Consider the following 23,305-nt stretch of genomic DNA (forward strand, 5'->3'; position numbering starts at 1 on the left):
TGCTTTGCAAAGGATAATATCTTCAGAGCAATCTTAAAACAACCGAGCTGCAGTCGAAGGCAAAGTCCTAGAAGAAAAAAAAAAATCCCTGCAAATAACACCTCCCCCTCCATAGCGTAAAAAAAAATTACTGAAAAGAAAAATCAGACAACAATTATACCTTTTCCTTAAGGATATTCTGTTTTGTCTTTTTTGCGAGTGAGATTAAGATAATGCAACAGAGTGAGCATGCCTGAGGGGGTAGACAGAATGCAAAGTGAGCTAAGAAAGTATGAGAGGTGGTTGAAGGATTGGCAATTGAGATTCAGTGCAAAAAAAAGAAAAAAAAAAGTGCAGGGTCATGCATTTGGGATGCAAATATCCAAAAGGAGCAATGCGCACAGCAGGGTGGGAAACGATGGTTGATAACTGATCAGGAGCGAGATCTGGGAGTCCTGGTGTCTGATGATCTTAAGGTAGCGAAACAGCATGACAAGGTGATGGCTGGGGGAGGGGAGGAACGCTGGGCTGCATCGGTCTCGTTGGGGCGAGGCCTCATTTAGGAGGCTGTGTTCAGTTCAGGAGGCCGTATAAAAAAAAAAAAAGGCTAGAGGAGGCCTAGAGAGAGGCAAACCAAAATGAGCCGTGAGATGAGATTTCAGGAGAGACCGGGGGGGGGGATACGATACAGGCATTTATAAGATCTGAAAGATTTCAGGAAAAGGGCGGTGATTGCATGGAATACCATCCCGGAAGAGGTTTTGAGGAAACAGTAGCAGAATTCAAAAAAAGCATTGGATAAACAGAGGGATCCGCTTATTGGCAAGAAGACAGACAAAACGGTGGGGAGTAACCTGCATGGAGCAGTGGTTCAACCCAAAACCATATTGAAATGGTTATATTATGCTTCCTAGAAAGACAGAGCAGCAATTATAACCCTACACAGAAAGACAAGGTGTAACCTGCACAAAGCGGCAGTTTCAACCCTTAAAACCTTGCTGGGCAAACTGATGGATCATTTGGGTCATCTTCTGCCATGACTTACTAAGTCACTATACTATGTAAGCATGTTCTACAAGGAAGTATTTTACCATTGCATATTATTTATTTATTTTATTTATTTATTTAAATTCTTTTAATATACCGACTCTCAAGACCAGGTCTTATCGTACAGGTTTACAATAAACTAGGAGGTGAACCAGATAACAATGAAAGCAAAAAGTTACATTATAACAGGGAATGTGGAATAGGGAATATTATAAAAATATTATAATAAACTAGGGAATATTATAAAAATAGGGAATATTATAAAACTAAACCCAATTTACAGAATTTGTGGGATAAAATTTATAATAGTTATTTTTGGGGGGAATTGGAAACTAATTTTATATTTATTTAGCTCATGCCTTTTCACTAGTAGCTCAGGGTGAGTTACATTCAGGCACTTGTAGGTATTTCCCTGTCCTCACAGCACTCACAATCCTAAGTTTTTGTTTTGTGCTGAGGCAATAGAGGGTGAAGTGGCTTGCCCAGGATCCCAAGGAATGTTGGTGGCAGTAGTGGGATAATAGATATGATCATTGTTTATGTAGCGTCATGAAAGTATATCATAGTATTGTACAAATAGGGACCTTTGTTTCAGTTTTTATTTTATTTTTCTCAGGAATTGTCAGTTTATTATAACGAGAGAAATTTGTGGAAAAAAAATAAGTACTTTTTTTTTTTTTCCTCCTGTTTTTGTTTTTTTTGTATGTTTTAATAAACACAACTTCCAGGAGGAAAAACCCCTAAGGTCCTTCTATACAAGGTAAATCATGCAGTTGGTCTCTCACCAACATTTACAATCTAACTTCATGCACAAGGAGGCTAAAATGATTTGCTCAAGGTCATGGGGAATGTCTCATAAGAGATGCGAGTCAGGGTCTCTGCAGCTCTCTGCTCTGCCCACTCTCCTTCTCTGGAAGTCCCCTCCCACGCTTGAGCTTAATGTGGCGACTGGGAAGGATTTTTGTAAAAGCAAATTCTGAACAGTTTTGTGGATTAGCAAACTTAACATTTAACCCAGCATTAAGCAGGCTGAATGACGACAGGAAGGGCCGTTTTTCCCTCCCACAAACTGTGGTTTCGTAGTGATGGGGGGGGGGGGGTGTCAGATGAGCAGAGCATGACACCGGGAAGTCCTCTCGCCTGCCCTGTGCGGCTTGTGGCACCTTGTGGCTTTTTGTTTCGTTGGTTTGCCTGCTGTCCTTTCTTAGAAGTGACTGTCAAATCTAGGGGGGAAGGGGAGGTCGAGGTTAAGTTCATGCCCCGGGCTTTTCATCTAGCAAATGACTGGAATCGTCTGACCGCCAGCAGTAGTGAAGATTGATGTAATAGAGTCAGAATGAAGGAACGCGGCAGGCACGGGGAGGGTTTTAGGTCATTGCGTTTACTGTAGCCATAGGAGACACAGATCACAGATGGAGTCAGGGGACGTTCTCTGCTCTTCTGGCTCTCATATATCTGTGGTCACAGTAAACACTGTCCAGATAGGCAATGCAGTAGGCCATATGGTAGCTGGGAGAGAATTAGGACCCTAACACATGAATAAAAATCTTTAAGGTTTCCTTCTAACATGCTCCTCTTGAAGAGTGTGTAACGCTGCACACCTAGAGCAGATGGCAAATGTTAGACAGAGCTGGAACATTTGAATGCTGAGGTGTGGCAGCGGCTGCCATGACCTAATTTATTTTGGGTTCCAAGGAGCACAGTTTAATTAAAATCCCACACAAGTCCAGTATGCTCCGATATGACCATACAAGATATCTGTACACATACCCAATAATATATATATATATACATAGGTTTAACTATAATTTTATTAAAGCCTTCAATTAAAATTTAGCATGAGATTATTAGAAACTCCCCACAGAGTGCTGTTTTGGGTTTCTCACTTAATTTCATAGTAACATAGTAATGATAGCAGAAAAGGAGCAAAAGGTCCATCCATTCTGCCCGACAAGCTTCCCATGGTAGTTTCTCCTGCGTCATGCAGGCTATCCCCATGTAACTGCTGTTCTGAGTTCCTTATGATAAGGGTAGTAATATTTACAATCAAAACCAAGCAACTGTCAGAATTACTGCCAGCAACGTTTCTACTGGGTGGAGAGCCACCTTGAAAGTCCAGACGGTGCTGCTTGACGTGCTTTGCTTTGGGACCTGGCCGTAGAATCAGTCCTGTGCTTGTTCACCTACGTCTATCAGAACCCCAGACCGAAAAAGTCGGAGCCCGCATTGGTGATTGTTTGATTCCAATTCCCCCCAACGCCCTCACCTGCCGTCGAAGTGGAGAGCGATGTTGCAGTTGTGTCAAAAGCATCAAGGCTTTTTGGTTAACGGTAGAAATCTCTGTCTCTTCTGTTAAGGGTGGCTACTGCCGCTCCGTGCAGGTTGCCCCCATGCACCCTTTTCCTCATTCCCATCCTCTAGCCTTTAGGGATGCGCAGTGTTTATCTCGCGCCCCTTTGAATTCTTTCACTGTTTTTGTCTTCTCCACCTCCTCCGGAAGGGCATTCCAGGTAAGCACATCCTGCCTGAAGAATCTCCGGCAGGGCTGGAACTTTTGACTTTACGTGGCTCTTGCAACTGGCTGGTTTACAGTTCCTGCTCTGCTTTATTTTTGCCATTGGGATGGTTGCTTTTTTTTTTTTTTTTTTTCTTTGCCAATCTGGGCATAAATGTTCTGGAATTTAAATAATTGGTATAACGTTTCTTGTCACACAGAATGACAGTAGACATAAAGGGGAAACATTTCAAACTATTTCCACGCCTTAAAATTTGTTTTTATGCACATAAATAGCTTTTTGACAATTGTCCGCAGGGTTGAAGGTGGTTTGTGTGCGATTAAAGTAGACACAAAAGCGCTTTTGCATGTATTTTTATGTGCACTTTAGAGAAGCACTCCAAGGGGACGACGTAGGGACAGAATTGTGTGTGTAAATATGCATGCACGCCTTTACGCCTTCTCCCGAGCAGGTGTAAGCGGATTGGTTATGTTGTCACTATTTCCCCGCACAACTGGGAATGTATCAAAGCGGTACTTATGCACATAAGTCCAGTTTGAAAATTTGGGCTAAACTCTGGATGTACTTTAAGCACACAGCCTTGGGTCCTGTGCAGGCTGCTGAAGATTATCCCCCCCTATGTAATAATTTGTGAGTAAAGCTGAAATCGTTTTATATAGTAAAAAAAAAATGTAATTGTCTGGTCCCTTTTCCAGGCAATGTACAAGCATAAAAATCAAATTACAGTAAAACTAGAACATAAAAAATTATGAGCACAGTTACATTAAAAACCATACAAATAAATCATACGTTAAATCCCAAGAACAATAAAACAATCCCCAATTAAACCAAATAAAAATAAAATCTCTCGGGAATCAGCTGAATAGTAAGAACTAAATCCCAGAGACCCATGCCTCCGAGATGCTTAAGGAAAAGCCTGCTAAAAACGTTACTTCTAAGCTTCATCTCCTTGATATCGCTATCCAGTTAAAAACAAATTGGTCTGTACTTCAGCCAGAGACTGTTCAGCGCCATTAAACCTATTAAACCTCAGTCCACACGCATTCTGCCTCTGTAGTCTTAACATGTAGATGGGGCCAGCTCTAGGCTAGTCACCCCCCTGGGCAAAATCTGAAATTGGTGCCCCCACCTCTTCTTCCCACCCAGTGAAAAATACCAGCTTCACTCATGCCACCGCCCGCAGCCTTGCTCTCAACTTCCATATCTGTCCCGTCCCATCCCTGCTGAGGACTGGGGGCCCAGCAGCTTGTTAAACGCTTTCTGCCACCGGCATCTGTCTCTCCTGCGCAGTTCCGACAGTGAGAGGGAGAGAGACACCAGCGACATTTAGAAGTGCCGGGTCCCCGGTGCAGCTCTCTTGTGGGCGGGGTCAGCGGCAGCACTGTGGCCCCATGGGGGGGGAAGGGGTGGCACTCAGGGAAGAGTAGGGGCAACGGGAGGTGGCGGCAACCCTCTTTTGGATCTTTTCAGAAGGGGGGGGGGACACCCTGGCTCCTCTTCAGACCAGTGGCCGTTCCAAGAGGAGCCACTGTTGGGTCCCCTAGTGCTTGTCGCCTTATACAGCCCCACGAGTCGCCTATCGCAGAAGCTGGTCCTCCATGTAGACTTCATTCTTTCATAAAATGATTGATCCTTTGATTGTTTCTGGATTACAGTAAACCCATCACAAAAGTCCTTATAATGCTGTATAATTGTTTGAGCATGTATAAATGGGAAGGGTGTTGTGAAGGTGCCCTGTTGGTTTGGCCTGACTTCTGTTGCTGGCTACTCAGCACATTGAAACGTCATCGTTCTGACATCTGCGCATGGAAGTGCATCTCGGTACTGTCACGGTACAGTGGATACGTTCTTATGCTTACACTTGCTTTGAGTGAATGATTTTGGAGATGGAAGGGAAATTGTTTTGATTTCTTTTGGCCTCCTCTTTTCAGGTAACGACGGACCTGAGACAAAAATGCACGGAGTCTCACACAGGAACCTCCGCCTCTGCGCCCTTGGCAGCTGGAATAATTGCTTTAGCTCTGGAAGCAAAGTGAGTACAAGCTGCAGAAAGTAGGGCGGACCATGTTAACAGCCTCAGAGGGCTCGCCGTGTTAGTCTGGTGTGTCAGAAATGACGACAAGAGGCGGGCGGCACCTTATAGACTAACCAGTTTATTGAAGCAGAAGCTTCAAAAGACAGAGTCTTGAGTCGTCGATGTTAATGAATAGGACCAGGGAAGGCTTATGCAAAACTTCATTCATCATGCACCAATGTGTCAAAATAACAAGTAGGAGAGCTTGCTCAGTATACACTGAATATTTAATTTTCCTCAGACTATTTAAAAAAAAAATGTTCAAGCTTTTATGGAAGCTGTGGAGTGCACACTACTGGCACGAATGACCATCTGTGATGTGGCGTATTCACGTTCTTGCAAACATGGCTGCACAGAAGGCAGCGAGGGGACTGATAGGCGAGCTGCCTAAAGAATTACAAAAACGTAAAGAAGTTAAAAAGGGTTGACCAGTGGAGCTTGCTGCTGACTATTGTCTGGTGCATTTGTGGTGGGTTTTTTTTTTTGTAACCTCTAAAATATATTTAAAGAAACGGGGAGAGAAGTAAGATAAGGACATGCATAATAAATGGATTTGCTGGGAGAGAATGTTCTGATTGGAAGCTGCGTTAGGAGTAGAGACCTCATCAATAATTTAATTTAAACTGACAGGGGAATGTACTCGGTGTACGTGCTGTGGGCTGGCAATAATATTAGTAGCTTTGAAGTGGCAAAGAATGTCTCGATCTGGGACTTCTCTAACCATTATTTCTGCCTGTAATTGTAATTCAGATCTTGGCAGTGGATGTAGTGAGATCTGATTGCTAACCTCACATTTTGCCTTTTCACCACAGTAAGAATCTCACCTGGCGGGATATGCAGCACTTGGTTGTCCACACCTCCAAGCCAGCACACCTAAACGCCAACGATTGGATCACCAACGGAGTAGGCCGCAAAGGTAACCCATGAAATGACCTGGGCCTGAAAAGCATGTGTGGTCACTCAGGAACCGCAGAGCTTGGAATAGGTGGGGGGGTATTTTTTATCCTGCAGGTGCTGCCTGGTGAAATAAAGCTGAAACCACATTTACCAAAGCTTAATGGCATTACGCATCATGGTCTCCTTTTGAGCTATGTGGTTGTGTGTCTTGAGCAGCTGAATCTGCGTTCTGTAATCTCTGTCAAAAGGCCAAGCCAGAGAAACTCTCTTCTGCATGTGAGCAGTTAAATTCATGGCTGGCTTGTTGACTAGAATCTTAGATTGCCTGGGAACATTTGGAACATTTTCAATAAAGGTAGTTTGAAAAAAATGTCTTTACTGCCTCTCTGATCCAGCTTAGTGTACCCGAAGCAGTGTGCAGTAATAAAATACAGTCCAATCAATAATAACATAATCTTCTGTGCGAATGTTGCAGTCGTTCTCATGAAATGGGTTGGGGGAGAAGGGACATGGATCTAATTTTGCTGTTAGAGGGAAAGGGGCTGTTCTTTGGTTGATATTTTGCTTCTTAACCTCTTGCTCTCCAGCACAGTGAAATAAGATATCTTCATTATTTCTTTTTTTTTTTTTTTTTGTGGCCTTTTTTTTTTTTTGCCATGCAAATAAATTTGGAGAGAGGTCCAAAGAACCCACAACAATAATCTAATATGTACGCATACATTTACACTGCTGAGAAGAGCCCAATATGGCAACACAGGCCTCAGGGAAAGTCCTAACATGCATACGCTACTAAGATGGATGTGGCAGGGTCCCACTGTCTAGCTGGCATATATAGCAGTCACACTGGGATAATACTAATACGGTTCTTACAGGACAATTTGTCCAAAGCACTAGGCCTGCAGCTAGTGAGCCAGCATTCAGCTTACACTTCCATGTCAGAACTAAGCTGGCAGTGCTTGTTTAAGTCGTGGCTCTTCGGTGACACAAGCAAGCTCACTTAGTGAATACCTATAGTGGGAATTGGATCCTGGGTCACCAGCCTTTATACTTCTGTGCTTTAAACATTTAGACTGAAGGTGTGGCTGTCCTGAGGGAGACAGTTAGGGCCTCTCAGACTGATGGCGGGTAACAACCCAGGGGGGTCCCATGCAGTCTGCCCGTAACTGCTGCTCCATGCAGGTTACTTCCATGCAGAAACATTACAACTAAATCCGTCGTATTAAATATTCCCGATGAGAGCTATGATAAATATACTCAAATTTTACTGAGCCAGCCAAATATATATAGCAGCGAGATGTGAAGTGGCATATTTTTGGAGACGTCCTGGTGCCAACTCCTGTTTTATCGGTAGTACAGCGTTTGCATCGAGTATGTAGGATGAATAAACTGACTGCAATCAGGAGTCAAAGGGTGAATAAAGTTTGAGTTAGATTTGGGGGGCCTTTGAATTATGGATGTCCAAACCTGGCAATGTATATTTTACGTGATATAAATAAGAATTACGTACCCAGTGCTGGCATGACTGAAACAGTTGTTGTTTTAGCTGTAAAGGTCTAGACGTGTGTCAGCTCTGTGTTTCTGACCATTTGAAGGCTAAGATTGAGAAGTTAGTGGCTGTGGATCTGTCTTTACTTGTGTAGTGACTCCTGTGTGCCTACTCTTATACTGGGGGTAGTATAGTAATATCTGCTGAGGTATAGTAGTTATATATCCTTTGTGAATAAAGATGGGGTTATGGGGGCAGGATGTTACGGTGGGGGGATGGGGGTAAGGGTATATAAGTTTTGTAATACGGAATGTGCATTGGGGTCTTAATACGTTCTGAAGATAGAAAATGCAATATGACAGGTTTGATGTTTCGGTATGGCAATGTCTGTTATGTTACATTGCAAAATATAGTAATGGCGTTTTATCTATTTACTTTTGATTCAATAAAAATGTTGATTAAAAAAAAAATGACACCTAAAGTTGACAAAGGGTTACTCCTGTCCTTCATTTCTATCCTCGAGCCATTTGGGATTCTCTGTGTTTATCCCATGCCCTTTTGAATTTCATGACCGTTCTTATCTTTACCACATCTTCCAGGAGGGCATTCCAGGCATCTCTGAAGAAATATTTCCCGAGTCAATCCTCCTTGGAGTTTCCGAGCAGGATTCCTAGTTCTTCAGTTTCTTTTCCATTGGAAAAGGTTTGATTTTTGTACATCATTTATACCTTTAAGGTACTTAAAAGTCTGTATCATATCTCCCCGTGGTCTCCTCTTCACCAGGTTACACATATTTAAGTGCTCCAGTTTCATCTCACAAGCCTTTTGGCGCAGACCCCACACCAGTTTGGTTACCTTTCCCTGGACCACTTCCATCCTGTCTCTCCTCTTTTTCGAGATGCTGTCTCCAGAACCGTACTCCAGGTGAAGCCCCGCCAAAGTCTTGTAGAGTGGCCTCATCACCTCCTCCTTCCTGCCGGTTATGCCTCTCTCTGCAGCCCAGCATCTCTCTGGCCTTTGTCACCGCCTTGTCACGTGGCTTTGCTATCTTCAGATCATCAGAAACATTCACCCCAAGGCCTCTCTCCTGGTCCATGCACATCAGTCTTTTGCCCCCCCCAAATCTCATACAGCTCCTTTGGATCATTGCAATCCAAAAACATGACTGCACTTTTTGGTATTGAATCCCACTCTTAAAGTTTTCTTAGGTAGCTTCTCATTCTCTAGGCTTCTTCTGTGGTGTCCACTCTGTGGCAGATCTTAGTGTCATCCACAAAGAGACAAACCTTGCCTTCTAATCCCCTCTGCAATATTGCTCACAAAGAGATTGAACAGAACAGGTCCCAAAATCAACTCTTGAGGCACTCAACTTGTCGCCATGCTTTCTTCAGAGTAGGTTCCATTACCACCACACGCTGCTTTCTGTCACTCGGTCAACTTGTAATCCACTCCGCCTCCTTGGGACCTGATCCCCAGGCTTCTCATTTTATTCATGAGCCTCCTGTGTGGGACCCTAACAAAAGCTTTGCTGAAGTCCAAGTAAACCACATCGAGTGCTCGTCATTGATCTAATTTTCTAGCCGTACGATCAAAAAATAAAACCGCCTTTCTCTGGTAAAACTGTGCTGCCTCGGACCCTGTAGCCGAGTGGATTGTAGGTAATTCAGCAGAGCGTCCATTAATTTTCCAACCTTCGAGGTGAGGGTTAAACAGCCGGTAGTTTGCAGCCTCCCCTCTGCCTCCGGCTTTGTGAAGCAGAATCACCACAGCAGCACTTCAGGCGGCTCCGAGGTTCCTCAGCCAATCGGCCAGCACCTCTCTTAGCGCCCTTAGTATCCTGGCGTGCTTCCCGTCCGGCCCCATGACCTTATCCACTTTCAGTTTTGCTGGTTCCGCCAAAACCAAAAAAACACACACGCGCGTCTGTAACAAGAGTTTGTATTTATCCCGCTCCCGTCTGTGCTCTTGCCAGCCAGCAGTGATCCTCCTCCACGGTCGACTCTGGAGAACGTGGAATTGAAATATTTGTTTAATATTTCTGCCACTTCCTTATCTTTTCTCCACGCACTGCTGCTGCTCTCCTTTCAGTCTTACCGTACCGTCGCCGGCCTTCCTCCTTTCTCAGCAATGTTTGAAATTGTTTTGTTCACCTCTCTTTGGCGAACCTTCCTTCCACTGGAGCTTTTTGCTCTCCTGTTTTTCTTCCTTTTGTCTCTCTTAGCCTCACTGGATATTCTTTCCTGTGTTTCTCTCTGATTTCCTTTGTTCTTTATAAATGCTCCTTTTTTTTTTGCCTTTTTTTCAGCCGCCTCTTGGGCAAAACATATCTGTTTCTTCTTCCTCATATTTACTTTTCTTACATAGATTAGTTGCCTTTATTATAACTCCTTTTAATCTGGCCTGCTGTCTTTCCAGTTGACCCGTCTTCTGTGTCCTAGCTCCTCCTCCTCGAGGTACCGTCCCCATTTTACCGAAATCCAGGACTGCGATCTTTGCATGTCTGTTTTGTGTTGGCTGCTTCATATACCGCCTGATGATCACTGGTGGTCGCCTACCCCCAGGCATTAGAGGTCCCGTATCGCGCCTCCCTGGCGAGTTCATCATCATTTGTGTGAGCAGAGCCCCTCGCCGCCTTACGGATTCTGCAGAAGGGGATGCTCCGGTCCACGTCCGGTAGATAAAAATCTCCGACGAGCAACACCTCTTCCTTCCTCGCCACCTTTGGGATGGCGTGCAAGGAAAGATACATAATGTATCCTGTTTATTCTATGCTCCAGCTCCCAAAAGAAGTTAATTTTGTTTATGTAGCATTAACAGTTTATACATACAGCAGTTCCCAGGTTAGGTTTAGTTTAGAAAGCGTTTCCTTCCGCATTGGCACTCAGTTTCTGCTACTCATGAAGAGTTAATTTCTTGAAACATCTGCCATGCCCCAGTCCTACAAGAATGTATGGTTAAAAAAAAAACATTGCCCCCATCTCCTGTTTCTTTAGTTGAAATAGATTGGGAGTTAGTGTGACGAGTTTGTAAACTCTGTGCTTATATTTTTTGCTCGTGTGTGTATGCAGATGCACGCGTCTCATCTTTGGAGAGGGAGACTGTATCACTTTGTGTCTTTTTCTTAGCTGGAGCGCACTGTGTGTACACATCGGCCGCATTCATCGGGGTAAAGTGAAAGGAAAGAAGAATGAGCTTGTCTCACAAAAGGCTATGTGATGCCAAAATAATTGCCTAGGCTCTGCTGTAGGCTGGAGGTGGTCATCAAACATAGTTTTCTGTGATTTATAGTTCAGAGATTTCCCAAGGGGGTTTCCTAGAAGTGAAAATAGCCTAGGAAGTAATTTTACAGTGCAAGGCTCTGATCATCTAAAATACCAAATTGTTTTGCATTGGGGGAGGGGGAGGTGTAGTTTGACAAGGTTACAGCTGAGCCGTAAACCTGGGTCTCTCAGAGGTCTATATTCAGTAAGCCGGCGAGTGGACAAATTATCCGGCTCAAGTTAGTTGGGTAACCTGTTTACCCCTCTGAATATCGGGGGGCACTCTGCTGAATATACTCGCCTAAACCTATTCGGATAACTTTAAACCTAACCAGCCAACTTTTGAATATGGCCTGTTAGGTCTAAAGTTATCCCGCCTTGTTTGGCCAGATAAGCAGCTACTTAACCAGATATCTTCAAAAGATATCAGGGTAAATGGCCCTCCTTTGCTTTAAAAAAAACCCAAAAAATCTTCACCGCGAATAAGGAGCCAATGCAGTGACTTCAGAAGAGGGGGTTATGTGAGCATCGCCTACTTGAAAGTGTAAAAGAAAGATACACGAATAACGTTTCCTCACGTAACCGCTTAAAAGTAGGAGCGCACATAATGCGCGCAAGGCACGTTTTATATTATACGTGCGCGCTTGCATGGACGATGGAAGATTCCAGCGTGCGTGCTCGTTTTAAAGTGACCGTCCCTGTGAGGAATGCGACAGAACGAGACATTGTGGCCAACTGCAATGCTTCCATGAAATTCTTGCCTTTCTGTTCAAGAATTAAGGAAGCGAAATGCTGATTTACCCGACTTTCTTTTCTAGTCTAGCCACCCTGAGGAGATGGCGATCTGATTTTCCTCCGGCTTTCCTCGTGTATTGCTCTCAGTAACCCACCTTGTTCTGTTCCAGGAGTCAGAGTGTAGGCCTGAGATAGACGCCTTGACCGAGGCAGGAGCTCTGCGCAAGCTTCACCTTGGATGTGAAGGAAAATAATGTTGTATGTTTCCCTGGTTTATCGTTTGCTTGGCCAGTGCTGAAGTTGCTGTGAAAGGGAGAGCTGGTCTCACTTAGAAAACCTCTTAAGAGGTCCTCATTCCTTATAGCTTTACACAATTAAGTGCCTCTCCCTCCCCTCCTCAGTACAACTCACCTGGCTTAGTTCTTCCCAATCGTGGCCTTGCTATTTTAACTCCGAGCCTCTTATTTTTTTTTGCCTTTCCTTGTAAGTCCCAAGGAGTAGGAACTGTAAGTGCTGTATACATCTGGGAGTGCCATAGAAATAATGATAAAAATGTCTCTCTCCACTGATGCCGACCTCATCCCCTACCCACCTACAAACTTTGCTTTTTCACAGGTAAATGCTGCCTTTCCCACTCAGTGATTTGTTCTCTTCTCGCTCCACAGTTAGCCATTCTTACGGGTACGGCCTCCTGGATGCTGGAGCCATGGTCACTCTGGCCAAGAACTGGACCACAGTAGGACCTCAGAGAAAATGTGTCATTAACATTCTCACCGAACCCAAGTGAGTAGCCATTCTGTCCTTTGCTTAATGACTTCTGTATCCATGCATTGGCTTGCAGTTGAGAGAGGGTCAGCCCTTACTAGTATGGAAACCAGATAGCAGCTGCATTGTATATTTAGTGTTTTCTTATTTATATAAATGTTTAAGTTAATTACTTTTATATGATCTTCTGTTCTTTGAGTTTTTTATAAAGTAGTTGCCAATTTTTCTTTTATTTTTACAAGTTATATCATTGATAATGACTCCCTTTGTATTTTTATTCTCACTTATTGTATCTTCTTGTTTTAATGTTGGTTTTTTTATTTTACTATTTTTATATAATTACTCTCCTATTTTATGTTATTATTGTAAACCGCTTTGAACAGTAACATCACTGAAAAAACGGTATAGAAATGTTTTAAATAAATAAAATGAAAATGAAGAGAGCAAGGCTGTTTCACATTTAGAAGTCTGTGCATGAATATGGCTGTATACATTTATTTCCCTTACACTTTATATAACAAATGTAATTTTATTAAACAAAACTTGGAAACAATTAAAACCTGTTCAGTCAAGAACATCACACAAAACCTCCCAACTAATAATACCCCTACCCATTAACATATCAAAAGCAGACATCACACTTACAACAGCAACAGGCCTGTTTCTATGCCCTGAAATAACAGAAGCAGACAGGTCATGTAATTTACACCCAACTATATCTAGCTTCATGAAATTTTCTCAGGGATAAATTGGTGTATTAACTATTTTAACAATTCTTTTAAATATAATGAAAAATGTATTTCTTGCACACTCCACCGTTCCTGGCGAGTTATGATTCACACCCATAATTAAAAACAGCCTTCAAAAATATGATCATCCTTATTCTGGAAAGAGAGACCTGAGCTAACCAAATACTCCAAAAGCTTGTTGGGACAGATGTTTCTTCAAGAGCTTGTGGCATTCGAATAACTGGAGGTTAACCGGGAGAGAGTTCCACATGGGGGGTCCTTCTGTCGACATCACTCTCTCCCGAGCTTCATTCTCAGGTACCAGTTTCGGGAATCTCGAGCCTCATTTGATTGCTAGAATGCAGCGCATGCACCAGACGGTACATCCTAAGCACAGGGCACCTCATTGTTCAAAGCTTTTGTGCACTGTTGCGGCTAACACATTTTATGCACCGTAAAACAGGCCCTGCACCTCCCATCTCTTAAATGATTTAAATGCTAAGCAGAGGACCTTTAAAACATATCGTCTGCACCACTGGGAGCCAGCACTGCAGTCATTCTCTGTCACCTCGCACAGCCGGTAACCACACTTGCCACATTTTGAACCACATGCAAGGTTCGTATACAATTTTCATGAAACCGATCATCAGTGCTAGTTGTTAGTGCTGCTTTAAAAAGATCTTTGCACTCCAACAGCAAACAAATACGTTGGATAAGTCTCAACTTAAAAATTAAATAAATAAATTATGAATCACAGAATGTCTCTGCAGAATCAACCTCCCCTTAATACCTCATCAACCCCCAGATAATAATGGAGTCTCTGTCCAATAATATTACCTGGTTCCAGATCAAAAGAACCAGGTTTACCAACTCTTAATACCTCAGACTTAGCCGTGTTCGGCTTTAATCTGTCACTATCCAATCATTTATCTCATTCATACAATTTGTTAAATTTGTTAATACGTCACTATGCCTGGTGGTCAATGTGATCACAAGCTGAATGCCATTGCCATAAAAAATATATTCAATCCCAAAATGCTATATTAGTTTCCCTAGAGCAGTGGTTCCCAACCCTGTCCTGTGGACCCCCCAGCCAGTCGGGTTTTTAGGATATCCACAGTGAATATGCATGAGAGAGAATTTGCATGTTGTGGAGGCAGTGCATGTACATTTTCTCTCATGCGTATTCATTGTGGATATCCTGAAAACCCGACTGGCTGGGGGGTCCCCAGGACAGGGTTGGGAACCACTGCCCTAGAGCCTCACATATGGGGAGATAATAGAACTCTCCCCCCCCCCCCCCCCCTCCGATCAAGATTGAGTTTAGGGTTTGATCTATAGTTCTCTCTCTCTCCACTACTTGTTGGTTCCTATTCATTAAAAAAGACTTAAACCATGCCTTTGCCTTTCTAATTACCCCTATTCACTCAGTCATGACGGGAGAGCCTCATGATTTAGGTTTTCAAAAAGGACAATTAAGGTCCAAAAGGAGTATAAATGCATCCTGATCCTTTTCGGACGACGACAGTTGTTGAAAAGTAGGTTAATGTAGTTTGTCCAAAACCCCTTTCTAAAACCTGATTGATGGGGTCCATAGCTTCTGTTAACTCCAAATGATCTTGTAACTATATTGAGACTAATTTTTCAATTAACTTAAGTATTCTGGAGAAGAAACCAAGATGGTTGACATCTGTTAATAGCATCCTGAATGAACTCTGCTGCTAGGCACACACAATCTGTTTTGTCCCCTTTGTTATGAAGAAGAGTGAGGGATATAGATATATATATATAGAGAGAGAGAGACGTGTGTGTGTGTATAAATATTATAAAAGGGCACTAATGATAACCTTATAATTTACTAACAAATTATTATGAAAAACTATTAAGTCATACACAAATCTATCAGATATATAGGATAAAATATCACTTATTTTATTTAGGCGTTTTATATACCGTCGTTACAGAATAAGATCTCAGAGGTTTACAAAATCAGCGTTCATATTCTTAGCCAACAATTACATTCTGTGCTAGCATTCATAATAATCTCCTGAATTTATATTAGCTCAGTGAAAAAGTCCATATAATCTTGTAAATAAATAAAAGTACATGACACCTGGGAACTGTGAAATGTTCTTTCTTACATTCTCCAAAAATGTTCTAGAGGTTACCTCATACAAAGCTCAATCAATTAGGTTCTTAAACATGACTGAGGATCGGTGCTTTGATAAAACATGTCCTGTTCATTCTGCAGCTGAGTTCTGAATGTGTCTAAAACTGGAGTTCTGAAGAACAGGTCCTCGTTCTTTCCTCGCATAAAGACCTTCGTTTCGCCTAATGATGGCCTCGTCAGGAGGAGGATGATGTCTCCCTCTTCACCTGTCGGAAATTACTTTGGACTCCATGACATGGTGGCTGGTTCAATCTTCATATGAAACGTTGTTTGATAAAAGCTGAGCCTTCCTTCTCCGACATTCTTCTGCAAGAAACTCAAGCCCTATAATCCAGGCAATAGGCAGAATTACATCTTAACCTTCAGTTTCCAGCTCCAGTTGGGGGAGCCAGTTGCCACTTTCGTTAAGTGGTCAGTGATGCCAGAGACTCCAGGGAAACGGTGTCTAAATCTGATGGGAAGGGGCGGGCGCACTGATGGTGGAAGCCCCCTTTGTCTCCTCAAGTGCCTGAGAGGAATGCAGCCCACCCCCAATGCTGGCAGATGCAGCAGCCACTGCCCTTTCTGAGGTCGCCATTAGTTTCTTCAGCAGACAAGGCTGCCACAAGAAGAGGCCTAATTATTTTTGGGTATGAGTGAAGTGATGTATGCGTAGCTTCCTAAAGTCGCGGCGTAGTTTGGACCTGTGATGGAATGAGTAGTGGGGTCCTCAAATGCTGTTACATCAGTGCCAGGAGGATCTGAGGCCAGTGAAGAGACTCGTCTGTTGGAAGTCCTGGATGAGGTTAGTGCTCAGTCCATAGGAATCTTTCCCCTTACTCGATGTGGTTCCTAGAATTCCTGCTTCTCCAGCAAACTCGATCACCTACCACCATAATCCTAACTTTAGAAGAAATTGGGCGAGTCTCCTCCCAGGATTGAGGCCTCTTTACAGCCCGCTTGAATAAAATGTGTTGTCCCCAGAGGGACAGTCCTTCAAGAGGAGGAAATGTAAGTCTCCATCTCTAAAGTTAGTGGGGATAGAAATGAACGTATATGCCCTACCGCAAACAGAGACTCTTCTTATTAAGGATACTATTGCCCTTCGATATACATCGGAGACCCTGGAAAATAATTTGAGGATGAAAAATTTAGGATTTATTAATTTTCCAAGATTGGTCCTGCCAGTACTACTTGATAAAGAAATATTTTCTTGAAACTGAAAATTGCTCCTGAACCAGCTCTGCCTAGGGCTGATTGCCTCCTTTCAAATGCATTATGCTGTAGATAGAGGAGGTGCAGGCTAGCTCATCAACAATTGATACCTGGATCTCTCTCAGCTGCTCTTACTGGTCTTCGTGAAAAGGAGGTATCAAATTCTACTTTCTTTTTGTTGACTTTTGCACTTGAATCGGATAGAGACTGGGCTATTAGATTATTTTTCAGGAATAAAGATGTTTAGAATATTCCCTGTTTTGTTTAAAAAATAAATAAATAAAAAAAAATTTTTGCAGAAGAGGAGCCAAACCTCTCTGGCTTTGTGTCAACAAATGGTTTTGGTTGGTGCAGATTGTTTTCCTTTAGATATCCATCTTAACGATATAGTAAAATGTCAGGGTGTAAAGTTTATTTTTTTATTGCATTCATGATCTACCTCTCCGGCCTTCAAAAGGTCACTCCTAGCAGTGTACAATATCAGCATGGAAAACCATATCAAACGACGCACAATAAAAGTTTTTATTTCTTTGAGCTGCGGCGTTTAGAGACTTTGTTGGAGGAAGACCCGTCAAGGCCTTCTGTTGAAGCTCCGGGTCAGGGATGGATTGAGGGGTTAATAAGCATATTTACTAACAGCCTTGATTTTTCTTTTATTTCCTACTTTTGTTTCATAGTAATTTTATTGAGACTTGGTTTCTCCCATCATTCAAGCCCATATTATATATATATATGATAGGGGAGTTATTTTCCTGTTAATTTCCACTCATGATTTTAATTCCTTTTTCAAATTTATGATATTTTAGAACTGATTATAAATACAAAATCGAAAAAAAGCCGGGTGTTCCGAGGGCACGTCCCTGACCCCATGGTACCTCTGTCGGGGTGACGCTAAGCTGCAATTCCTCGTTTATTTGCCATGGCCAGCAATGCTGGATTGTTTTTCACTCAGCTTTATTTTACAAACTGATGGCGACCGGGGGCAGGGGGAAGGGGAACTCCTGCCACATTCAGAGCGGCTTCTGAGCTCGCGCTTTACGTTTCTGCAGTTCAGATATTCTGCGAGTGCCACAGAGGCCTAGCGTTCTGCCTCTGGTAAGACTCCTCCTCATGATGCAATTTTTCTTCTTGTCTGTCAAATCACCGTATTCAACCAGTGGGCTTGCTGTATGGCTCCACGTGTATGCATGGAAATAAGGGTAAATTAAAAAAACAAAAAGTGGGATTTTTTTTTTTTATATATATTAGACGAATAGTCTAAGAAATGTATTAAATTAGTCCAGTAAATAGGTATCACCTTATTTCTTTTGTTAACATTGATTTCCTTTTCCCTGTACGAACCCGGATCAGTCCAGATCGTGGGTTGAGCCTCTTTTCCAGCAGGTGGAGACAGACAAAAACTGAAAGGGTGTCCTACATGAGGACAGAGCCTATCCTGTAACCCTTCAGTATTTGTCTGTCTCCAGCAGGTGCATCAGCTCACCCTTCGGTCTCCTGATCTCGGCTAGTTAGCCGGCTATCTTTCTTCTTTTCCTGGGATCAAGCAAGTACTTCTGTTTAGGAGTTAAATTGGCTCTTTCTTCTTAAAAATAAATAAATAAATAAATTTATAGATAGTCTTTTTTTCTGTGCTGGAGACGGCACAGTCTCCTGGCTCTTGCTGGACTCAGGGGGGCTTCGCCCCTTGTGCGGAGCATAGCCTTAGTCTGCGTGTGCTTCCAGGTGTGGGGACCGATTCTGGTGGTCCAGTTCTCGTCTCCTCCTGTGGCTGCCGAGGGGGCTTAGAACCCCAGTGCTGTGCTCAGTTTTTACAAGAAAAAAAAAAAAGAAAGTATTAAAGTTCTCAAAGTTCTTTATTTAACTTTTTTTTACACCACTCACAGAATATTTTTGACTTTTTGACTCTTGGTTCTTCGGGAGCTTGAACCGGCAGCCAGACAGGCAGGAGTCAGCAGGTCTCTCCCCTGCTTCACTCCTGCCGGCGGGCTGCCAATCATCTTTATTTTTAGCTTTTTTTTTTTTTCTCTCAGAGCGGCTTCACTGATGCTGCGGCCGGCAGCCTGCCTTGCCTGTGGGCTGCCCTTGTCGCGTTTTTCGCGAGAGGGTCTCTTCTCAGCCTGCCTGCCGGGTGGGGAAGGCCCCTCCTCGGCAGGGCAGGCAAATCTAGCCCGGGGATCACTTCCCCAACGCATGGCCAGGCCTTTCCCGGGTCGGCAAAGCCTGGGAACGGCAGCCATCTTGGATTTTTCGGCAGCTCCCGTTTCAGAGTTGCCTGGGGCAGGGGAACCGAATTTTTTTTATCTACCCCCCCCCCTCACCCCCTCCCTCCCCCTGGGAATTTTAGGGCTAGTTTCTCCCGGATTTTCTCGTCCTCATGCACAAATCTTATTTGGCTAGCTTGCAGGAGGAGGGGGAAGCCCCTCCTTGAACACCCCCCCCCCCCCCCCCCACCGTAAAAAATCCCTCGCTCCGCGCCGTTGACTTGTCCACCCGGCTATGGAGCCTCCGGGGTCCATTCGGGTGCAGGTGGTCCCGGGTGTGCCCTGACCTCCTGGTGAATCCGGTACTTCTGGATCCTGATCCCTTTTCTGATTCAGCTACCCTTCCCCCTCTGGAGGGGGACGATCCCAGGGTTCTCCGGATTTTCCAGAGGGAGGAGTTGAAGCCCCTCATCCCATTTGTACTTTAGGAATTGGGGTTGGAGGGGCACCCCGCAGATACCCTTACGGCCTTCTTGCCAAAAAATATGGACCCGGTCCTGGCGGAACTCAGGGCTCAGGCAAGCGCTTTTCCATTTCAACCCGTGCACAAGCTATTGCTCCTGCAGGAATGGGAGGCTCCCGAAGCGGGGCTCCGGGTGGGACGCGCTCTGGACAAGCTCTACCCCTCCTGGAGGAATGTTTGGATATGTTGAAAAATCCCTCTGTGGATTCCTACGCCTCTGCGGTCACCAAGCATACCATTATCCCTGTGGAGGGATCGACAGCCCTGAAGGACGGGCAGGACCGCAAGCTTGAGGCGCACATGAAACGCATTTTTGAAGTCCTGGCCCTGGGGGTCGCGCGACTGCCTGCAGCAGTCTCATGTTGCGCGCAGGTCTTAGGTGGACCCAACAGTTATTCGGCGCTCAGGACCTCCCGTCGGCAGAGGCGGAGCAGGCCGAGCGTTTGGAAGCCATCATCGCCTATGGGGCCGATGCGCTCTATGACCTCCTCCGTGTCCAGGCGAAGGCAATGGCCTCGGCAGTGTCCGCTAGGCGACTCCTCTGGCTGCGAAATTGGTCAGCTGACCCGTCCTCCAAAGCACGGTGGGCTCGCTGCCCTTCAAAGGTAAGTTGCTGTTTGGAGAGGACCTTGAGAAGCTTATGGATTCCTTGGGGGAAAATAAGGTCCATAAGCTCCCGGAGGATCATCCGAAGCAGTCACGCTCTATTACACCCTCCCGTCCTCGTTTCCGGGGACAGAGAAAGTATACCCTACGCGGACGGGGTGGCTCCACGAGGGGTTATTCTTCCCGGTCTCAGTCTTGGTCACAGCCCTTTCGTGGGGGCCAGCCCGCGCGCTCCACCCTAAGCCTGCCGTTTCTGGGCGGCCGCCTCTACCTTTTCTTCGAGGAATGGGTCAAAATCACGTCGGACCAGTGGGTCTTCGACATTGTATGAGACGGGTACGCCTTCAAACTTGTCCTCGACCTACCGGATCTCTTTCTATTCTCCCCTTGCGGGCGTTCCAAACGGGAAGCGATAGAGCAAACTCTCGCCAGACTCCTCAGTCTGGGTGCAGTTGTCCCGGAGAAGGAGCTTGGCGCAGGCCAGTATTCCATTTACTTCGTGGTGCCCAAAAAGGACGGGGCTTTTCGGCCGATCCTAGACCTCAAATGGGTCAACCGAGCTCTCAAGGTCCCACGTTTTTACATGGAAACCTTGCAAGCGGTCATCGCGGCGATTCGCCCCGGAGAATTCCTCACCTCGCTCGATTTGACAGAGGCATACCTCCATATCCTGATTTCACCTCAATTACCAGAAGTATCTTCGTTTCCACATCCTCAACCGGGATTTCCAGTTTCGGGCCCTACCCTTCGGCCTTGCGACCGCTCCTCGCACCTTCACCAAGATCATGGTGGTGGTGGCGGCAGCCCTTCGGGAAGGCATTCTAGTTCACCCCTATCTGGACGACTGGCTTGTGCAGTCCAAGTCGGAGGTTCTCTGCAAACAGGCGGTAACTCGGGTGTTGGCCCTCCTCGCGTCCCTCGGGTGGATAGTGAATTTTTCCAAGAGCAACCTTCAGCCCTCCCAGGAGTTAGTTCCTGGGAGCCCGCTTCAACACTCGCGTGGGCAAGGTTTTCTTGCCTCGTGCCCGAGCCCTCAAGTTTGATCGGCCAGATTCGGAATCTGCTCTCATTGCCGTTGCCAACGGCCTGGGACTACTTGCAGGTCCTCGGGTCTATGGCTTCCACCATCGATCTGGTTCCCTGGGCTTTTGCTCATATGCGACCGTTACAGAAAGCTTTGCTATCCTGTTGGCAGCCGGTGTCGGAACAATTCCACATAGTCCTCCCCCTCTCGGCCTCTACTTTCACCGACTTGCAGTGGTGGCTTTCGCTCCCCCATCTTCTCCGGGGAATGCCCCTCCAGTCTCCACAATGGACGATTGTAACCACGGACGCCAGTCTCTCAGGCTGGGGTGTGGTCTGCCTGTCCAAGTCCACCCAGGAGATCTGGTCGCCCGTTCAGATTCGTTGGCACATCAATCGGTTGGAGGCCCGGGCAGTGCGTCTGGCTCTGCAGGAGTTCCTCCCCCTCATACGCGGAAAAGCGGTGAGAGTGCTGTCAGACAACTCCACCCCTGTGTCTTACATCAATCGCCAGGGGGGCAGCCGCAGTCGCCTGGTGGCCTTGGAAGCCAGCCGTCTCTTCGCCTGAGCAGAACGACATCTGGATTGCCTGGCGGCCTCTCACATTGCGGGCAAGGAGAATGTTCAGGCCAATTTTCTCAGTCGCCAATCCCTCGATCCAGGAGAGTGGGAACTCTCGGCAGCAGCCATGGATCTGATAGTCTGCAAGTGGGGCCCTCCCCACCTGGACTTAATGGTGACCATGCACAATGCCAAGGCCAATTGGTTCTTCAGCCGCTGGAGGGACCACGGCTCGGAGGGAGTGGATGCTCTGGCTCTTCCTTGGCCCGCGGACGTCCTTCTGTATGTGTTCCCTCCGTGGCCCCTAGTGGGAAAGGTTCTCAGAAGAATAGAACTCCACAGGGAGCCAGTGATTCTGGTAGCGCCCGAATGGCCTTGCCGGCCATGGTTCGCAGATCTTGTCAACCTGGCGATGGACAGACCTCTACAGCTGGGCCACCTTCCTCGTCTACTGCGGCAGGGGCCCGTATTTTTCGACCAGGCCGATCGCTTTTGTCTAGCGGCCTGGCTTTTGAACGGCGGCATCTGAGACATAAGGGCTACAAGGAAGAGGTCATTTCCACCTTGCTTCGAGCCCGGAAGCAGTCGACTTCTCTAGCCCACGTGCACGTTTGGAAAGTCTTTGAGACTGTTTGTGAAGAGTCAGGTGTCTCAGCTCGCTCCGCCCCGGTCTCGTTAATTCTCTCTTTCCTACACAAGGGTCTCTCCAAGGGCCTCTCCTTCAGTTCTCTCTGCGTGCAAGTTTCTGCTCTTGGCTCTCTTCTCAGACAGGTCAAGGGTCCTCCTTTAGCGGCTCACCCGGACATGGTTCAGTTCTTGAGGGGAGTCAAACACCTACGTCCGCCCGCTCGCAATACTTGTCCTTCGTGGAGTCTCAATCTGGTCCTCCGGGCCCTCTGTTCTGCTCCGTTCGAGCCTCTCCGTCGGGCTATGGTAAAGGACCTTACGCTCAAGACAATTTTCCTTGTTTCGATCGCCTCCGCTCGGAGGGTCTCTGAGATTCAAGCGTTGTCCTGTCGGGAACCCTTTTTGCGCTTCTCCGACTCCGGTGTCTCTCTCAAAACGGTGCCCTCCTTTCTTCCGAAAGCTTTGTCCGTCTTCCATGTCAACCAGTTGGCAGAGCTTCCAGCTTTTTCTCCGGACGAAATTGCGGGTACCGCTGGCAGCAACCTTCGTAAACTGGATGTCAAATGCGTTCTCCTCCAGTATCTGCAGGTTACCAATGGCTTTCGGGACTCGGACCATCTTTTTATCCTCTGGAGTGGTCCCATTCGGGGCAAGCCGGCTTCTAAGACCACTATCGCACGATGGTTGAAGGAAGCCATTTCCTCGGCTTATCTCTGCCAAGGACGGACAATTCCGGAGGGCTTAAAGGCTCACTTGCTACGTTCTCAGGCTACTTCTTGGGCGGCGAGCCAATTGGTCTCTCCGCAAGAGATTTGCAGGGCCGCCACATGGACGTCCTTGCATACCTTTGCTCAACACTACCATCTGGATGTGCAAGCGCCGGTTTTTGGTTCCTTTGGGTGGCAAGTGCTTC

At 45.6% G+C, this 23,305-nt stretch overlaps 1 protein-coding gene across 1 annotated transcript in view; it reads left to right on the forward strand.

Moving 5' to 3' along the window:
• The window catches only part of LOC115074808 (furin-like), a 180,813-nt gene that overhangs the window by 137,344 nt on the left and 20,164 nt on the right, over positions 1-23,305 (forward strand). The window contains exons 10-12 of the mRNA XM_029574656.1: positions 5,474-5,574; positions 6,429-6,532; positions 12,660-12,777. Of these exons, the coding sequence (XP_029430516.1) occupies positions 5,474-5,574; positions 6,429-6,532; positions 12,660-12,777 (323 nt within the window). The remainder of the gene's footprint in view (positions 1-5,473; positions 5,575-6,428; positions 6,533-12,659; positions 12,778-23,305) is intronic.

The sequence above is a fragment of the Rhinatrema bivittatum genome, chromosome 13 (genome assembly GCF_901001135.1).
Source record: "Rhinatrema bivittatum chromosome 13, aRhiBiv1.1, whole genome shotgun sequence".
Lineage (NCBI taxonomy): Eukaryota > Metazoa > Chordata > Amphibia > Gymnophiona > Rhinatrematidae > Rhinatrema > Rhinatrema bivittatum.